This window comes from Condylura cristata, unplaced genomic scaffold, assembly GCF_000260355.1.
Source record: "Condylura cristata isolate star-nosed mole 26May11 unplaced genomic scaffold, ConCri1.0 scaffold00006, whole genome shotgun sequence".
In the NCBI taxonomy this organism is placed as follows: Eukaryota; Metazoa; Chordata; class Mammalia; order Eulipotyphla; family Talpidae; genus Condylura; species Condylura cristata.
Genome location: NW_004567107.1, coordinates 43,067,135 through 43,083,712, shown reverse-complemented (window position 1 = coordinate 43,083,712; position 16,578 = coordinate 43,067,135). Strand labels below are relative to the sequence as shown.

The following is a 16,578-nucleotide window of genomic DNA, read 5'->3' as shown; positions in this document are numbered from 1 at the left end:
AAGAAAAATAAGCCTGTTAATAAACATTAACTTGGAGACATGCTTTGTAATAATAAAAGGAAATTTAATGGCTGTACTGTGCTTCCTATTTTACATGTAAATGACACAATGATCTATACTCAGGATGAAACAAATAAATAAAAATCACCTAATGCCACTTCGCTTTCTAAAGCTGAGATTTAAAACAGTATGTGTTTCTAGGCGGTAGATGACAACAATAAATACTGTTTCTGTTAGCGGAAGGAAGCAGGTGCACTGTGAAAGGTCTGGTCATACAGGCCCTCTTGTATTCTGCTTCTCCAGCAATTCTGCTTTCTCGTTGTACATAATGTCAAACTGTCCACTAACATCAGTACAAAGTATTTTGTGCAGGAATTTTCTTTTGTCTGTATTTAGTACAACTTGTTTCCTAGAATTCAGAGGAATTTTAGTTAAAAATTCTAAACCTGAGTGCCACAAACTAGATTATCCACCAGCAGTTCTAAGAGGTGATGAAGCAACTAAACAATTTTTTTCAAAAGTGACTTTACATAAGTAAATATATATCTAAAGTAATTCTTTCAACAGCTAACAGATTAAATGATTAAGCATCTTCTACTTACAAATTTATCTATTTTCATAGGTCAAGATCATTTTTCCATTGCTTCAACAAATAAAAAAATAATTTTTGATAAAAGAACATACTACTTACTAGAAAATGCATGGCCCATGCCAACTGTTTAGCCACTTCAAGTTTCCATAATATATTTAAAGAATTTTTATTCTTTTTCAGATATGTATCTAGTGATCCAAATTTCACAAACTCCTGAACAAGAATATCTGCATAAAAATATGTGACAAAGCTCAATTATACATACAATAAAAAGGATATACTTGAAAAAAATTTAGCACAGCACTAAGAAGCTAAAGCCACTTCAGCATGAGTCCGCTTGCCCCAGAGGTGACCACATGGCGTGGCAGACCTCTCCTGACCGCCCACTGCTCCCCTCAGCAGTGTACTTGCCTGTTCTGTTCCCTACTCTGTCTCTAGTGAAGCCTTTTACCGCCCCTGCACCTCTGACCTGTACCCCAGTTCTGTCTGTATAAATAAATATTTTTTTAAAAAAATCAAACAGTATTTATCTTCATTTTTCTCATTTATTCCACTTAGCCTAATGCCTGTAAGGTCCATCCATTTTGTCACAAATGGAAGGATTTCTGCATTTTTTATAGCTGAATAATATTCCATTGTTGACAATATATGTGTTGTATGTGTGTATATGTATGTTTGTATATGCAAACACTCATGCACATATACCACAACTTCTTTATTTATTCATCTACTAATAGATATTTAGGTTGTTCCCATGTCTTATATATTGTAAATTACATGCAGTGAATATGGAGTACAGGTTAAGTCTTCAAGTTAGTGTTTTATTTTTCTTTGGCTATATTCCCAGAAATGGAATTGACTTCTTCATATTTTATCCTATAACAATGGTAGCATAATTTTTAAATTTTATACAAGTATTTCAAATAGCATGGGGGGCATTACAGTAAACAAATTAAATCATGTAAAATTTGCTAATATGAAGAAAATTTAATAGTTATAAACCATTGCATTTTTGGATATTAGCTTATTCACAACAGTAAGAGGCAGAAATCTAAATTATGTATATGCAACACTATGCAAAAATATCAATAATATATCATATATTACATATCATACATACTTTTACTATGTATAATATTTATATCTATATATTACATTATATTTTACTTCAACATGAACTCTAGCAATATAATGGCTTCTTTGAAACATGAAAATTTTTCACATAGTTAATTTCTCTTTCATGAAACTATTGGGTTATCAGGAAAACAATGCATTTTGCTAGGGAAAAAAAAACACATAACTTTTCTGACAACCATTATTTAGACATTCAAAACTTTCTAAAATTTTACACACACAAAAAATTATAGCAATGTATATTCTACTGTGAGTATACAGAAGAACTTGTAGTTGAATCCCAGTCACCTTTTTAATTTATGCAGCAATAAAGCAACAAGTACTTTGCATTGCTTTGAACTACTTTTTAAAATACCAAAAAGTACATTTTGTCATATAAGTGTATACTTTTAAAAATAGACCAGATTGCCTTTAAAATACAGATAAAAACCCCCAGTCCTCTTGGTACTGAGTAAGTTCCTGGAAATCAAGACTGTTTCAACATAAAGATACATTATTTAATAGAGTAATTAACTGGAATATAGGGATACAAGTAGTAATATTTTGTGATAGAGTAAGACCAGGCTCTCAATGTCAATATATTTCTTAAAGAGATTATATACTTCTTTCCTTCTTACATTCCTTCCTTTCTTCCTTCTTCCCTTTTTCCTTCCTTCTTTTCCTTCTTTCTTCCAAGTTATAGGTTATTTAATAATCATTATAAACCTCAACACAATACATCAACATTATTTCATGTATGTAAAGAAGAAGAATTTTTACTAAGTAGAAAGTTGTGAGGATAGCTTCTAGAAAGCTTTCATTCTAAGTAATTTTATAAGGAAACATTTCATTTACAAGTCTGAACCTTCAGTCTGCTGTCACCTACATTCAATGATTAAAAGCATGTATTGATTATTAGGCCCCAATTTGTTCCAGGGTTCTGGGTTATTCTTTCTGTCCCAACTGATATCTGGATTGAAAAATACCAAATATAGTACTGTTCCAATACTTCTGATTACACTATACACAAAGGGGGGTGGGTATCAAACTAGGATGCTTCTTGATCTGACTAAGGATCTGGTAAAGCATGGTTGTAGGGGAGGCCTTGGATGAGAAGGAAAAAAGAACAAATCTCATGGCCCTAAGTCCCTGGCTACTTTGTTTTTTCTAAAGTATAAGCATTTCTAAAGCAAAGTTTTTTTTAGTAAAAAATAGAAAATTATGATAAAATAAAAACCATAAAACTTCAAGTCAAAATTTTAAGTACAATATCACAATAGCTATTTCTTTTTTTCTTTTAAGATTTATTTATTTATACATACAGTACTAGGGTACAGGCCAGAGGTGCAAGAGTGGTGAGAGGACTCATCAGAAACAGAGGGAGAAGCAGAATAGGCAGATTGACAAGGTACATTGCTGAGGGGAGCAGCAGGTGAGACAGGAGTGGTCTGCTGCACCATGTGGATCACATCCGGGGTGGGGATCGAACTCCCACTGAACTGGCCACAGAAGGCTTTGCAGTGCTGCACTTTAACATGCTGCACTACCAGGGAGGGCCCACAATAGCTATTCTTAAGGAAATTCTGACAGACTTCCACATTGCAATCCATGTTAATTCATGACCCAGTAAGTTATTAAGTGCCTATATTTCACATAGGTATAAACATCATATATTTGATTTAAAATGCATACTGTAGATTTAATCTCTAATTGTGATTCTGCTTGATCTAATATTAAAATTACTTCATTTTCACTTGGTGAAAATATATATATATATATATAAAACAGCTGTTAATGATAAAAGTTGACTTTGGACTAATTAAAACAAATGTAATAAAAGTTTTGATGCCCAAAGTTAATTTGGAGATCAACTCACATGCAAAAATTAAGAATGGACAGTAGATAAATTTTTTATCAGGACAGGTGGCAAAAATAACAAAGAAAAAGATCTAAGAGTTACAATGAGTGAGAGCTTAGTAAAACATTTTTATGTGATATTTAAGACCTGTTATGCTTCATAAATACCACTAATTGTCATAGGACTCATTATCTAGTGTGTCTCTAAAAGAAATTAATGCCAATGAAACTATGACAGGCCATCGATTATATCACACTTCCTAATTTCAGATACTTGTAAAAGAGAAGTGCATCACAGAATGAGTAAGTGTAAAAGTAAATTTAAGAACTGGGATTATATGTTCTAAAAGTTTTCAAGCTTTGTAAAGAAGTATATTCTTTTCCCCCAAAGTGAAAAATTAAGAGACATATCAATAAATAAAATAGATAAACATAGAACCATTCCGGAAATGGGCAAGTTTTACTCTCCATCAACCCTCTGAGATAACTAAGAAACCTCCACAGATGTAAAAATCATAGCCTTTTTTTAAAAATAATAGTTTATTTTTACAACATTTTGTGCCTTTTTCCATCTCATTTGTAATCCCCATGGGCTTCCCAAAAATCATTGCCTTGTAACTATTAATTTTCAAAATTGTAAAGGAATGTCATATACATATAGGTACACATTTAATGGATACTACTAAAGAGATATGAAAAATTACATAAGTAATTTTCTGAATGTAAACTTTTTAGGATTTTATAAATAATAAAAAATAATAATAAATTTTAGCCATACAGTATTTCTAATGTCAACATCTAATTATTTCAGGTAGCTCCACTAAAGATTTAGTCTACCATTAATTATATTTTGACTTCATAATTCCAAATAAATTTGGATTGAAATGGCCAGGTATTTAAGTTATACTGAATCAGCCATTATTTGTGTTGCTATTAACAGGAAAAGTTATAACATACTTGTTTATGTTAATACTTTCATGTTTTGGCATTTTAGCATACGGCACAACTGTTTCCTACATGTCATGGTTTTTCTTTTCTTGGAAAACAACTGAACAATTCTAACAATTCTACAACAGTTCTGTTAAATTATGGTTAAATAATGGTTTATACTGATTCTTAACTATGATTCTAAAATTAAACTTTCTTTTTTTTTTTTTTTTCAAAGATTTATTTATTTGTGCATACAGAACTGGGGTATAGGCCAGAGACTCAGGGGTGGTGAAAGACTTCAACAGAGACAGAGTGGGGAGCAGAACAGGCAGATCGATGAAGTACACTGCTGAGGGGAGCAGCGGGCGGGTCAGGAGAGGTCTGCCACACCATGTGATCACCTCTGGGGCAGGCGGGGATTGAACTCATGAGGAAGTGGTTTCAGCTTCTTAGTGCAGTGCTTTAACCCGCTGCGCCACCAGGGAGGGCCCAAATTAAATTTTCTTTATAAACAAAAATGGCTATTATAAGAAAGATATAACATTAACATAAGAAGTTAGTAGTTTTACTTACTCTCTTCTCCACAAACACATACTCCATAATTTAAAACCAGATGTTTGTGAGAAAGCTGGCTCATCATACTTGCTGCTTCAAAAAAAGACTAAAAAACAAAAATACAAAAGACTTTTTTTTCTGACTGTAAGTATAATTCAGAAATACTACTATCAGTAGAAAAGAATTCTTTCTTTAATTCTCAATGGGGCTAAAGATAAGGCTACAATGTGTTATAGTCTCCTTATATGGACCTGCAACTGCCAACCAAACTTGATGCCAGAAATCATTCTGAGGAAATCCCTAAGTGTAGATTGTGAAGAGATCAAAAAGAAAGGACAATGGCATAAAATACCATGAATAATGAAAGATAAGAGAGTTTAGACCCATAGTACTTAGAATAGAGACCAAAGGCACAAACAGAGCTAGACACCAGAGTTATGTGAGACTGACATAAATGGATGGGAATTTCAAATAACTCTGTCTTAAGAATTAAGAATGATCTCTGTGCAGATATGGTATATCAACTATGCAAGGAGACTGGCATGTATTAGCATCACTCACACTCATGTGAACTTTGACAGAACCTTCTGGTTATGGTTGTTCAGAGGATCACAATCACTAATGCTGTGGTATTCTGGATTTAGAATAACTCTTCAGTTTATGTGTTTGACACTGTCCACCACCAGTATCCCTTAAGATATTTCAAAATAACATAAATGTTACATGTTCATGATGCCTTGCTATGCTAAGGAATCTGACAATGACAGCTGGGTTTCTGTCTACCAATACTGCTAGCTGATGCCAAGCAGCATCTGTATTTTACCAAGAGTATACCTTACTACAGTATTTTTCAGAAAAAAATTTTTTTAGTAAGTGAAATTCGGGTCTAAGTCTGTGGAACCCACAAAGCTCTGGAAAAATCAAGTTTGAAAATTATTGCTTTAGTATATGGAGAGATGTAATAATCTCCATAACATAAAGCTAAAAAAAATTAATTTGGAAATAAATTAGTTTTTTAATAATAGCGTGAAATTTGTATTGTTTTCTATAGCCCTAACAGACTGCATCCTCAGAAAAGTCTTTCAAATACATATTTCTAAAAAAAATTATCATTTTAAAAAATCTCCATGTGTGACTAAATTGTGTGCATGAAAGAACATCTATAAATATCATAAATTGCACAAAAAACATACATACATACATACCTCTGAATAATTTCTGTGAGCTTTATCCAGAACTTTTAAAAGAACTTCTGTTTCATGCAGCTGACCATAGTCTCCTACTTCTCTTCTCACACCTTTGAAAATTTTCGTAAAAGTGCCTTGGCCAAGGCTTTCATTCTTTAAAAGAGGAAAAAAGGAAAAAATGAGTAATGATAGAGAAAAATGTGTGTACTAGGAGAAATGTTCAATGACAAAGAGTTTTTAAAAAATTCACGTACAAGTATTTCCATTACAAACTAAAATTAGATTTGAGTCTCCAAATTAATTATATTTCCTTATTTACACAGTAATAAAAGATCTAAATGAGGATAAATCAAAAGAGCATATTTTTGTTCCCCCTGTTATTATACCATCTGAATTAGCTATTATCATCACTTTTTTTTAAATAATAGTTTATTTTTTGCATCATTGTGTGCCTTTTTCCATCTCAGTTGAACTCCCCGTGGGCTTCCCATCACCAAATCACCCTTGTGCCATCACCATAGTCCAGTGTACTTCCCAGTATATCATTCCCCCACTCCACCCCCATAAAATATCTCTGGTATATAGTTGTTCACTATTATTACTATTATTATTATTTTCTCCCCTAGGCCTTTATACTCCTGCTATGAGTGAAACCATCCTGTATTTTTCCTTTTCTTTCTGGCTTATTTCACTAAGCATGATCCCTTCCAACTCCATCCATGTTGCTGGAAAAGGTATGTGTTTATCTTTTTTGACTGCTGAGTAATATTCCATTGTGTATATGTACCACATCTTTTTAATCCAGTCATCCACGTTGGGCATTTGGGTTGATTCCATGTCTTCCCTACTATAAATAAAGCAGCAATAAACATGGGGGTGCAGGTGTCTTTCTGAATCAGTGTTTTCGTGTCTTTTGGGTAGATATCTAGTGATTTCTGAGTCATATGGAAGCTCCATTTTTAGCAGTTTGAGTAACCTCCAAACAGTTTTCCATAGTGGTTGTAATAGTTTGTATTCCTACCAGCAGTGCAGTACCTCGCCAACATTTGTTGTTGCTAGTTGTTTTAATATGTTTCATTCTCACTGGTGTAAGAAGGTATCTCATTGTAGTTTTGATTTGTGTCTCCCTTATTTTTTTTTTTAAGATTTATTTATTTATGCATACAGAACTGGGGTATAGGCCAGAGGCACAGAAGTGGTAAGAGGATTCACCAGAGACAGAGTGAGGAGCAGAACAGGCCTACTGATGAAGTACACTGCTGAGGGGAGCAGCGGGTGGGTCCAGAGAGGTCTGCCACACCATGTGGATCACCTCCAGGGTGGGTATCGAACTTTTTTTTAAACACTGTGTTTCCAGTAATTTCTCAAGAATTTGCAACTTAAGATACAGATTTTTTGTGGAAGATTTTTAATTTAAAATTTACAAATTAATATTTTAAAATTCCTATAAAATTACATTTTTAAATAAATAAATTTTAAAATTTCTATCTCATTTGGCATCACAGTTTCACAAGAAATAAAATATTTCAATTGCAATGAAATTTTTATAATGTAGCTTATTTTATAAAAAAAAAAATTCCAAATGCCACATGAATACGTGGGAAACATATATATATAAATATATATATGCACACACACACACTGAATTTAACATTGAGAAGGAGATTTGTTTTTTTAAATGGGAAAAAGATAATAATAACGTGACTTACAAATATCAAATCTTCATTTCTGATTTTGTGAAATACCATTTGGTTCACATTATTATGTCTCTGCAATGTTGGTGAAGTTGGTACTTCAGAAACACCATTGGTTCTGAAGACTAACAGGTTTGATTTATCTGTCAAAAAAAAAAAAAGGGAGGAAATACATATAGTGAAAGTGCATTGAAGATATAATTGCTCCAAAGGAGTAAAATTAAATGTGTTCTATATGTAAGAAATACTTAACAGCTTTTTACTGCTCATTTATTTTCCATAAAGGATTACTTTAGTTTACTCATTAAACTCTGACATGCTCTAACCTGTCATCTCAAACTCAAAATTATAATCACTTTGACAGTAAAATTTTTCAGGAATCTTAATCACTTTCGAAAATTTGTTATTTAAAGGAGTGCAACTTTATTTTTATCACTATACTTTAAAAAATACAAAAATTTAAATTTTAAAAGGGTATGGAAGTTTTTATTTAGAAGAAACATGAAAATGTGGTACTGTATAGTCTTCTGGTTTCATTGATCTATACCACGTAATGATTATTTTTAAAATAACACTTTAGAATTATGGAACTTCAAGTCACTTTAGATAACCCAAATCAAACTGAAATATCCAATCTGAAGATGCTTGTATAACAAAACAGAACAAAGTTAATTTGTTTTGGAACTGCCGCTTACACATTTCTTTTGAAATTAATATAAAAAGATCTCTCCCACCATATGCATAATACATGACCAGAAGTACTTTTTAAAAAAACTAGAAAATTCTTTTACCTTTTGGCTTTGGGGGACAGCATTTAGTAAACTGGAAAATAATACTGTCAGAGCGGACAGTTTCCATCTGGTAACAATTCAAAAGATCTTTAAGATTACTGAAGTTCTTCTTAGTTCCACTGAGGTTGTACTCTCCATTCTCATTTTTGGTTATCAAACAGTGCTTATATTCAATGACATTTTCTCGCTATGTAAGTTTAATTATAAATATGGTGAGAAAGGAAAATTCAAATGGACATCACAGTGATTATTTTGTCAAAAGCATTTCACAAAAACAACCAGCAGAACATTTACACATTTTGAAACATGACATTATTAAAAATCAAGGGTAATTAATAATAATACAATCCTTAATAGCTTTTTATCATTTATAAAATGAAATCCTAAACTAATTTAGTACACAAGGCTTTCCATGAACTTGCTGACCTCTGCCTCCATCTCCAACTTCAAAGTCTTACACTCCCAACATATAATTTATGCCCTCATTGTATTAAAGGATTTAAATGATTTCAAGAAAGTACCATGTTGTTTCATGCTTCATAATTGTAAACATTATCTCTCTAACTATGAATATAACTTTTCCTCAGAGCGATGGGTCTTTATTCATTCCTTAAGGTTTAAGTAGCACTTTCATTAAGTTCAAGTACTTCTTCTGTGAGGTTTTCTTTAAGAACTCACCCCAGGAAAGGGGTTTATACAATACATTTCATTATATCACTATTTTGTTTGTGTTAGTATCTCTAATACAGCAATTGTAATTTTTTTTAGTTTTTCAAGATTTGTTTTACATGCTGTACTATAAACTTGTTCTTCCATCTAACTTTTAAGCTGCTTTTTATAAGCATTTTTATTCTACTTAGAACCATTTGTAAAAAATTAACAAAATACCTTAAGGTCAATTTCAAGTCCTTTTCTATGCCAGAAGATCTTTCCTAGTAATTGTAACTACTTCTACTTCTCATTATTGCCTATATTGGATAATAATAACGTTCAATTTAGAATTTTAAAAAACTTTCTAATCTTTGTTTTTCCAAGAATTAAGTTTTTTGAAATCAGAGCTATCTTATATGTTCCCTTATAGTCTCATATTAAGTAAATGTAATAAACATAAAAAATATACATTTTCATTGGATAGCTGAACATAATGGATTGTTACATATTATAGCAAGACATACTGTGAATTAGGATATACCATGAGTACTTCACAATGAGAAAATTGTGGAGTAGTTTACCTCCTGATTTATATATCATTATGTATGCTAAACATAAAATGGCTGCCATCTATAAAAATTAAAGTAATTGAATAAGAAAATCTTTTTGATACTATTTATGCTATAATATAAGTAGCAATATCTTTTTAGGTAATTTTGGGTAGTAAATTGAGATAAGATCCAAAATGACCGAATTTTAACAGTGATGTTTCCTTGTGGTTTATACTTAAAATATACATTAATGATTATTTTTCTTAAATAATAATAATTAAAATATACATCAATGATTATTTTTCTTAATATTGGAAAAACAAGTTAAGAAGTGTTATGTTTGTTATTGGCCTATTTTACTCTAATCCTTAAAAATTACTAGTAAAATTAATGTTTGCTTCCAATTTATTCTGTTCTACATGTTTTGGTAAGGATTTCCATTTGTGAAAAGAGACTTCAACAGGCTTGATGAAATCTGAAACACTGGTAACACCCAAATTTCAAAAAACTAAATAAATTCCAAGTAAAAGCCTGAAAGACAGAAATAATTTTATATTTGTATATAAACTTTAGGAATAAAAATCTTTAATTATGCAGACTTTCTGAGATAACTTAAACATACTGTGCTACTTATTGTATCCAGTGCTATAATTTTGAGTATTAAAAAGGAAATATAGTAGAGAAAAAATAAAGGGGAAGTTATATAAAAATGCTGCCATTAATTAAGGTAATATACTAACCTCAACTGCAAAAGTCAGAAAATACTTATTAAAGTCCTTAGGACTACATCGAAGTACATACAATCCAGTCTGATTACCTGCTTTCTTCAGTTTACTGATGGCAAAATCCATTCTAAAAGTAAAGAAGTAGTAGTTTGAATGATGACAAAGCAAGCACCATAATATGACAAAAAAATTCAAGTGAAAGGTCAAAAGTCAGATCTAAAACTCTGAATTTTTAAGTCTCCTTTACTTCATGTTTATCAATAATCTTGCAAGGAAAAAATGCAAAGTGCCAAGCTATTTTGCTGTAAGTTTAAACCAATTCAAGGGCCTACTATATTGCTTTAAAAACAATATAGTAAAAACAATAAAGGGTACTACAGATAAAAGGTACTATAAGGTAAATAAAGGGTACTATCAGATCAAGGGTACCATAAGATAAACTCACAAAGTACAATTCATTCATTTTGCTTCTGTCTTTTGATTATAATTTTAGCATTTTAAAAACTATTCTCATAAAACTTCATTTAACTATGCAAACAACCTATCATAAAATACTTATGTCTCCACTCTGACAGCAATTACTAATATAAAAATTGATATTCATTATTTTAGTATTTAAGGTAATGCCAAAGTAACAAAGATACTGATATTTTTCAATTGGCTGCATATTTTAATGAAGCTACACATCTTGAAAGAAAAGTAAAATCATAATCTACATGAGTAGATCACCTCTCTTTTACTTAACATTGCTTCTCATGTATAAACCAATGCTGAGCACATATTAGCTACTCAGCAGTATATGTTCTATAAAAAATAAAAGAATGAGGCCTCCTTGGTTGCACAAAGGGTTAAAGCAAAGCACTCTGAAGCTATCTGCAGTCACTGCAGTGGGAGTTTGATCCCCAGCCAGGGAGCTGACCTATCCTGTGCCTCCCTCTGCTCCTCCGCCCCCAGCAGTATATTTCAGTCATTCTGCCAGTGCTGCTCCCTACTCTGTCACCTCCCTGTACTTCTGACCTATAATCCCAGTCCTTGCATGCATAAGTATTTTTTTTAATGAAAGAATATGTGAATACTGAATGGATACTGAATGAAGTAATGACAGGAGTTTTTAAAATACTGAATACCTAATATTCCCCAAACACAGTACTAATCATAAAGCAAATTCTGGCTAAGAGATAAGTAGGACTTGGGTTCAATAGATGTTACACATTACAGTTGGCTCTAGCCAGCATTAACGCAAGGGTATACAATTTGTGTCAATATGTAGCTAATATCCAGACCTACTTATTTAAATAGAGAATTATTAAAACTATATAAGTAGTTCAGTTTTCAATTGCAGTAACCAGATTTCAAATACTAAAAGTCATGTGGGTCTACTGACTACCATATAAACAGCACAGGTACAGAACACTTTCATTTTAATCACAGCAGAAATACTGTATAATATAGTACTCTAGAAAAAAAATGGACATTCAGTACATCTTGGATTTGACATTTTCAGTAGAAGTTAGACATCCAAAAATACTGATGCAACAAATTTTGCATAGTGGCTCCTCTGCAGTATTTCATACTTAAGGAAACAAACTGAAGGACTTTTTTAAGATTAATACCTAAAATTTATTAAACAAACTTTAGGCAACTAAATGTTAAACCTATACAAGATTGGTTTATAGATCAGACAGCAATTTTCCCCAAAGTAAAATTATTATGTAATCTGATTATAAATAGACTTTTGTTTAAAAAGAACGTTTAGATCTACATATGCCACTGTTGAATAAAATCTCTGTAAATATCTCACTTATTTTTTTTAAAAAACTTTACTTTTAAAGCCTATATTACTTACGAAATTGGGCCATGACAGTTGCTTTGTATATTTTCAAGCACCATTGGGGGTGCTACTTCTTTGCAGAGGTAATGATGTGCATCTGCAGTTAATCTATAATACCCATCAATTAATGACACAAAAGACAAAGCTTCTCTTAATGAGCTAAGTTCAATTTCCTAAGTTGAAAAAGAAAAAAAAATCAGTATAAGTTAAAAAGTAAACTGCATATTACATATTGAAAATTCTCCTAATTTATGTTAGAGTAATTCTCCTAAATTATTTTTTTCCTGAATTGCTCAAATGCCTCTATGCATCCAATGCACAATGTAAATTATAAATTTTTAGGTCTGGTATTTAAGAAGTTCTTATATACAGGTTTATCATCATGCCTTTCCAGTTATGGTTCACTACACATCCAATATTTTGCTATATTTTCCAATAACCTATAGATAAATGTGCCAGTCATCTCAATTAAAAATCCCTCTCGGGCCCTCCGTGGTGGCACAGCGAATTAAAGCATAGCACCAGGAAGCCAAAGCCGCTTCAGCATGAATTCGATCCCTGCCACGCCCCAGAGATGATCCACATGGCCAGGCAGACCTCTCTTGACCCACCCGCTGCTACCCTCAGCAGTGTACTTTGTAGATCTGCCTGTTCTGTTCCCTGCTCTGTCTCTGGTGAATCCTTTCACCGCCCCTGTACCCCAGTTCTGTATGAATGAATAAATAAATAAATCTTAAAAAAAAAATCCCTCTCATCTGATATAAAAGTTGGTATCAATTAAAAATAACTAGCAATAATTTTCACATATCAAGTAGAGACTAATAAAGTATTTGGGCTAAAAACTAATCTATGTAGTATACACTAAAGTCATATGTAGATATCCTACATTTGTATCATCATATATACATTTGTGAACATATAATCAACCTACAATGAAGAATTTTACTTAACGGGAAAGCACCAAAGCAACTTCTCCTAAATTTCAGGAATGAGAAAGGCCACTATTTAATACTGTATTAGATATATTTAGCAAACATGAATAGGCTGTAAGAATCAAAAACAAGGGGTGAAACTATCTCTATTTTGAGATTGTATGATCATATAGTTGGGAAGCCCAAAAGAAAACAACTATATAATTAGCTCAGCAGTAAAATAATTCATTGAAATAACAATATACATAAATCAGCAGCTTTCAAATATATTAACAAAGTCATGTATAGAAAATTTAAAAAACACACTTTGTAAGTATACAAAAGTCAGAAGTACTATAGATTGGAATATAGATGATAAACTATAATCTACATCTAATTATAGTGTAATCTGATTATAAGTAAGCTGTTTCTTAAAAAAGCTTTAGTAGGCCCACACTGGTGGCACAGCGGGTTAAAGCACAGCACTAAGAAGGTAAGGCCACTTCCGCATGAGTTCAATCCCAGCCTGCCCCAGAGGTGATCCACATGGTGCGGCAGAACTCTCCTGACCCGCCCGCTGCTCCCCTCAACAGTGTACTTCGTAGATCTGCCTGTTCTGCTCCCCGCTCTGTCCCTGGTGAATCCTCTCACCCTCCACATCTCTGGCCTGTCTGTATGCATAAATAAATAAATCTTTAAAAACAAAAAAAGATTATAGTCAGGAATAAGATTATAACAGGGAATGAGCACAAACAGAATGAAGAGAAAAAGATACTGATGCAAAAAATGATTCAGAAACATATGAATGTACAAGAAGCTGTGGGAAGAAAGGGTTGGTAGTGATATAAAAAGCTAGATGTAATTAAAAGCTTACTACACTGTTCATATTTAGAGCTATAATCAAAACTACAATCAAAATTCTTTTGTACTAAGATTTGAAAATCTTTTATTTCTGACAACAGTAAAACATAACCAGTACATAATTATAATGCAAACTTACCAGATTTTTACCATCTTGCTTATGGATAGTTACAATTCTGCTTTCATTTGCACCTTCTTGGTTTGCTTGCTTAATACTAACATCAATAATATCAGGAAAGTCACAATATAACTGTAAATCCTGTAATTAAGAGTATTTAAAATTAAAAATAAAAAAATTATGGAGCCTTTTAAAACAAGACTTATGAAGGACAGAACATTAGCTCTAAATTCATTGAACTAAAAAATATGTTCATAGCAAGAGATAAGCATCAAATGGAAATTTCCTCCCCCCCAAAATCTAACTCTAAAACTACACTATATATCATGCTTTGACTTAAAAATTAAAGTACTTGGCCCTCTCTGGTGGTGCAAAAGGGTTAAAATGCAGCATTGCACAAGTTCTATCCTAGGGAGGTGGTGATCCACATGGTGCAGCAGACCTCCCCTGTCTCTCCCACTGCTCCCCTAAGCAGTGAACGTCATCAATCTGCCTATTCTGCTCCCTACTCTTTCTCTGGTGAATCCTCTCATGGCCCCTGCACCTCTGGCCATGTACCCCAGTTCTGTATAAAATAAATAAATTTTTTTTTAATTAAAATATTGGGCCTCCCTGGCAACACAAGGGGTTAAATCTAAGTAAGCTCTATAAAACTATCTGCAGCCACTACAGCAAGAGCTAGATCCCTGGCCTGGGAGCTGACCCACAGGGCAATGCAGACCTCTCCTGTCTTGCCCTCTGCACCCCTCAGCAGTGTATTTCAGCCCATCCGCCTGTTCAGCTCCCACTCTGTCTCTAGTGAATCCTCTAATCACCATTGTCCACCCCCACATCTCTGGCCTACACCCCAGCTCTTGTATACATATATACATAAATACATAAATAAATAAATCTTTCAAAATTAAAATAATAAAGGGTGCCAGGAATCTCACTATTTATACTGCAATCCAATCAACATTGATAGGAACCATTGACAGAAAATTTCAAGTTTTAACCTCCAAAGATTGAAAATTAAAAAAAAATATCTCTAATAACAGCTTAAGGATAGCATTGATATGAACAAATTTAAAACTTGTAATGCAAATGTAAAATAAACTAAATTATTTAACATGTATATATAACTATAAAATTAATAAAAATAATCTCTTTGAATCAATTTTTATGACTATGCCTCCTTTATCTATAATATATAATAGTAAAATTTTTAAAAGGAGGCAACACTAACTTAGAAATTAGTTTAAGAATTCAAGCCTTTTCTGAAACCATCAGGAAACCATCGCTATTATTTGTCATAAAAATTAAATGAAAAACTCTGTAAGAACAATGAAAAAAGAACTATACATATGATCTTGATGGCTTCATACTGTTAAAACTTTAACTTCTATCAATGGGAGAAAAGAAGTACAAAATCATGTTTCAAGTAACTAAAATTACTTTGCTTCTATTATCACTGTAGTTAAAATAACAAAGAATGAGAATGTAGCATTAAGGATTACCTGTTCTGTCAGTGTCTCACTTTCTTTATGTTTCCCTCTTGACCACTGAATTCCACCGTTTCCAGTAATTATAATGGTTGCAAAAATCTCCTCACCTGAAGGACCTCTTCCAGGTTCTTTTACTTCAAACTGCTCTGTGTAGAAGGCAGACTGAAGAGTTTCCAGATTTATAAGATATTTAAGTTTCAAGTTTCTGGCAGTGGCTTTGCACTGACTGAACTGCCGAATAAATCTGCGAAATCGATACCTTATTCGCTTTCTTGTCAAAATATGATAGTCTTGGATCTTTGCTCGAACACATTTTGGTAAAAATGTTTTGTAGCTAGGGACAAAGAGGACAGGAAGAAAAGCAAAACATTGAAAAAGAACTCTAAAAACAACACATTACCAACTTTCTTCCTGGTAACTGTTACAACTCACAGTCAAATAGAGAAAGGTGACATCACCACCTCCCACATAATAAATAAAATGAAACCCTCAGGTTTCATTTGATATGTAGCTACATAAACAAATTTTTTTCTGAATTAGCATGTTTAGAATAGGTGATGTTAATTTTCTTCCCTTCATGAAATGAAACTTAGTCCAGTAATGTAATCTCTAAAATTTGGTTTCTCTTTTATGCCATTTTTTTTTCCAGCATAGCACTACAAATAATTCTACAATACTGTACACCAAATTTTATAAATTCTAGTGATTGTTACATTTTGTTGGACAC

At 32.3% G+C, this 16,578-nt stretch overlaps 1 protein-coding gene across 2 annotated transcripts in view; it reads right to left on the bottom strand.

Moving 5' to 3' along the window:
• Positions 1-16,578, bottom strand: part of JAK2 (Janus kinase 2) — a 65,864-nt gene that overhangs the window by 15,267 nt on the left and 34,019 nt on the right. The window contains exons 6-14 of one of the 2 annotated variants that reach the window (XM_004677643.2): positions 15,864-16,185; positions 14,389-14,508; positions 12,493-12,650; positions 10,662-10,773; positions 8,720-8,906; positions 7,944-8,071; positions 6,253-6,387; positions 5,066-5,153; positions 692-819 (exon numbers count right to left, since the gene is read on the bottom strand). In XM_004677643.2, coding sequence (XP_004677700.1) covers positions 692-819; positions 5,066-5,153; positions 6,253-6,387; positions 7,944-8,071; positions 8,720-8,906; positions 10,662-10,773; positions 12,493-12,650; positions 14,389-14,508; positions 15,864-16,185 — 1,378 coding nt within the window. The remainder of the gene's footprint in view (positions 1-691; positions 820-5,065; positions 5,154-6,252; positions 6,388-7,943; positions 8,072-8,719; positions 8,907-10,661; positions 10,774-12,492; positions 12,651-14,388; positions 14,509-15,863; positions 16,186-16,578) is intronic. The other variant, XM_012721581.1, reaches the window with a different exon arrangement.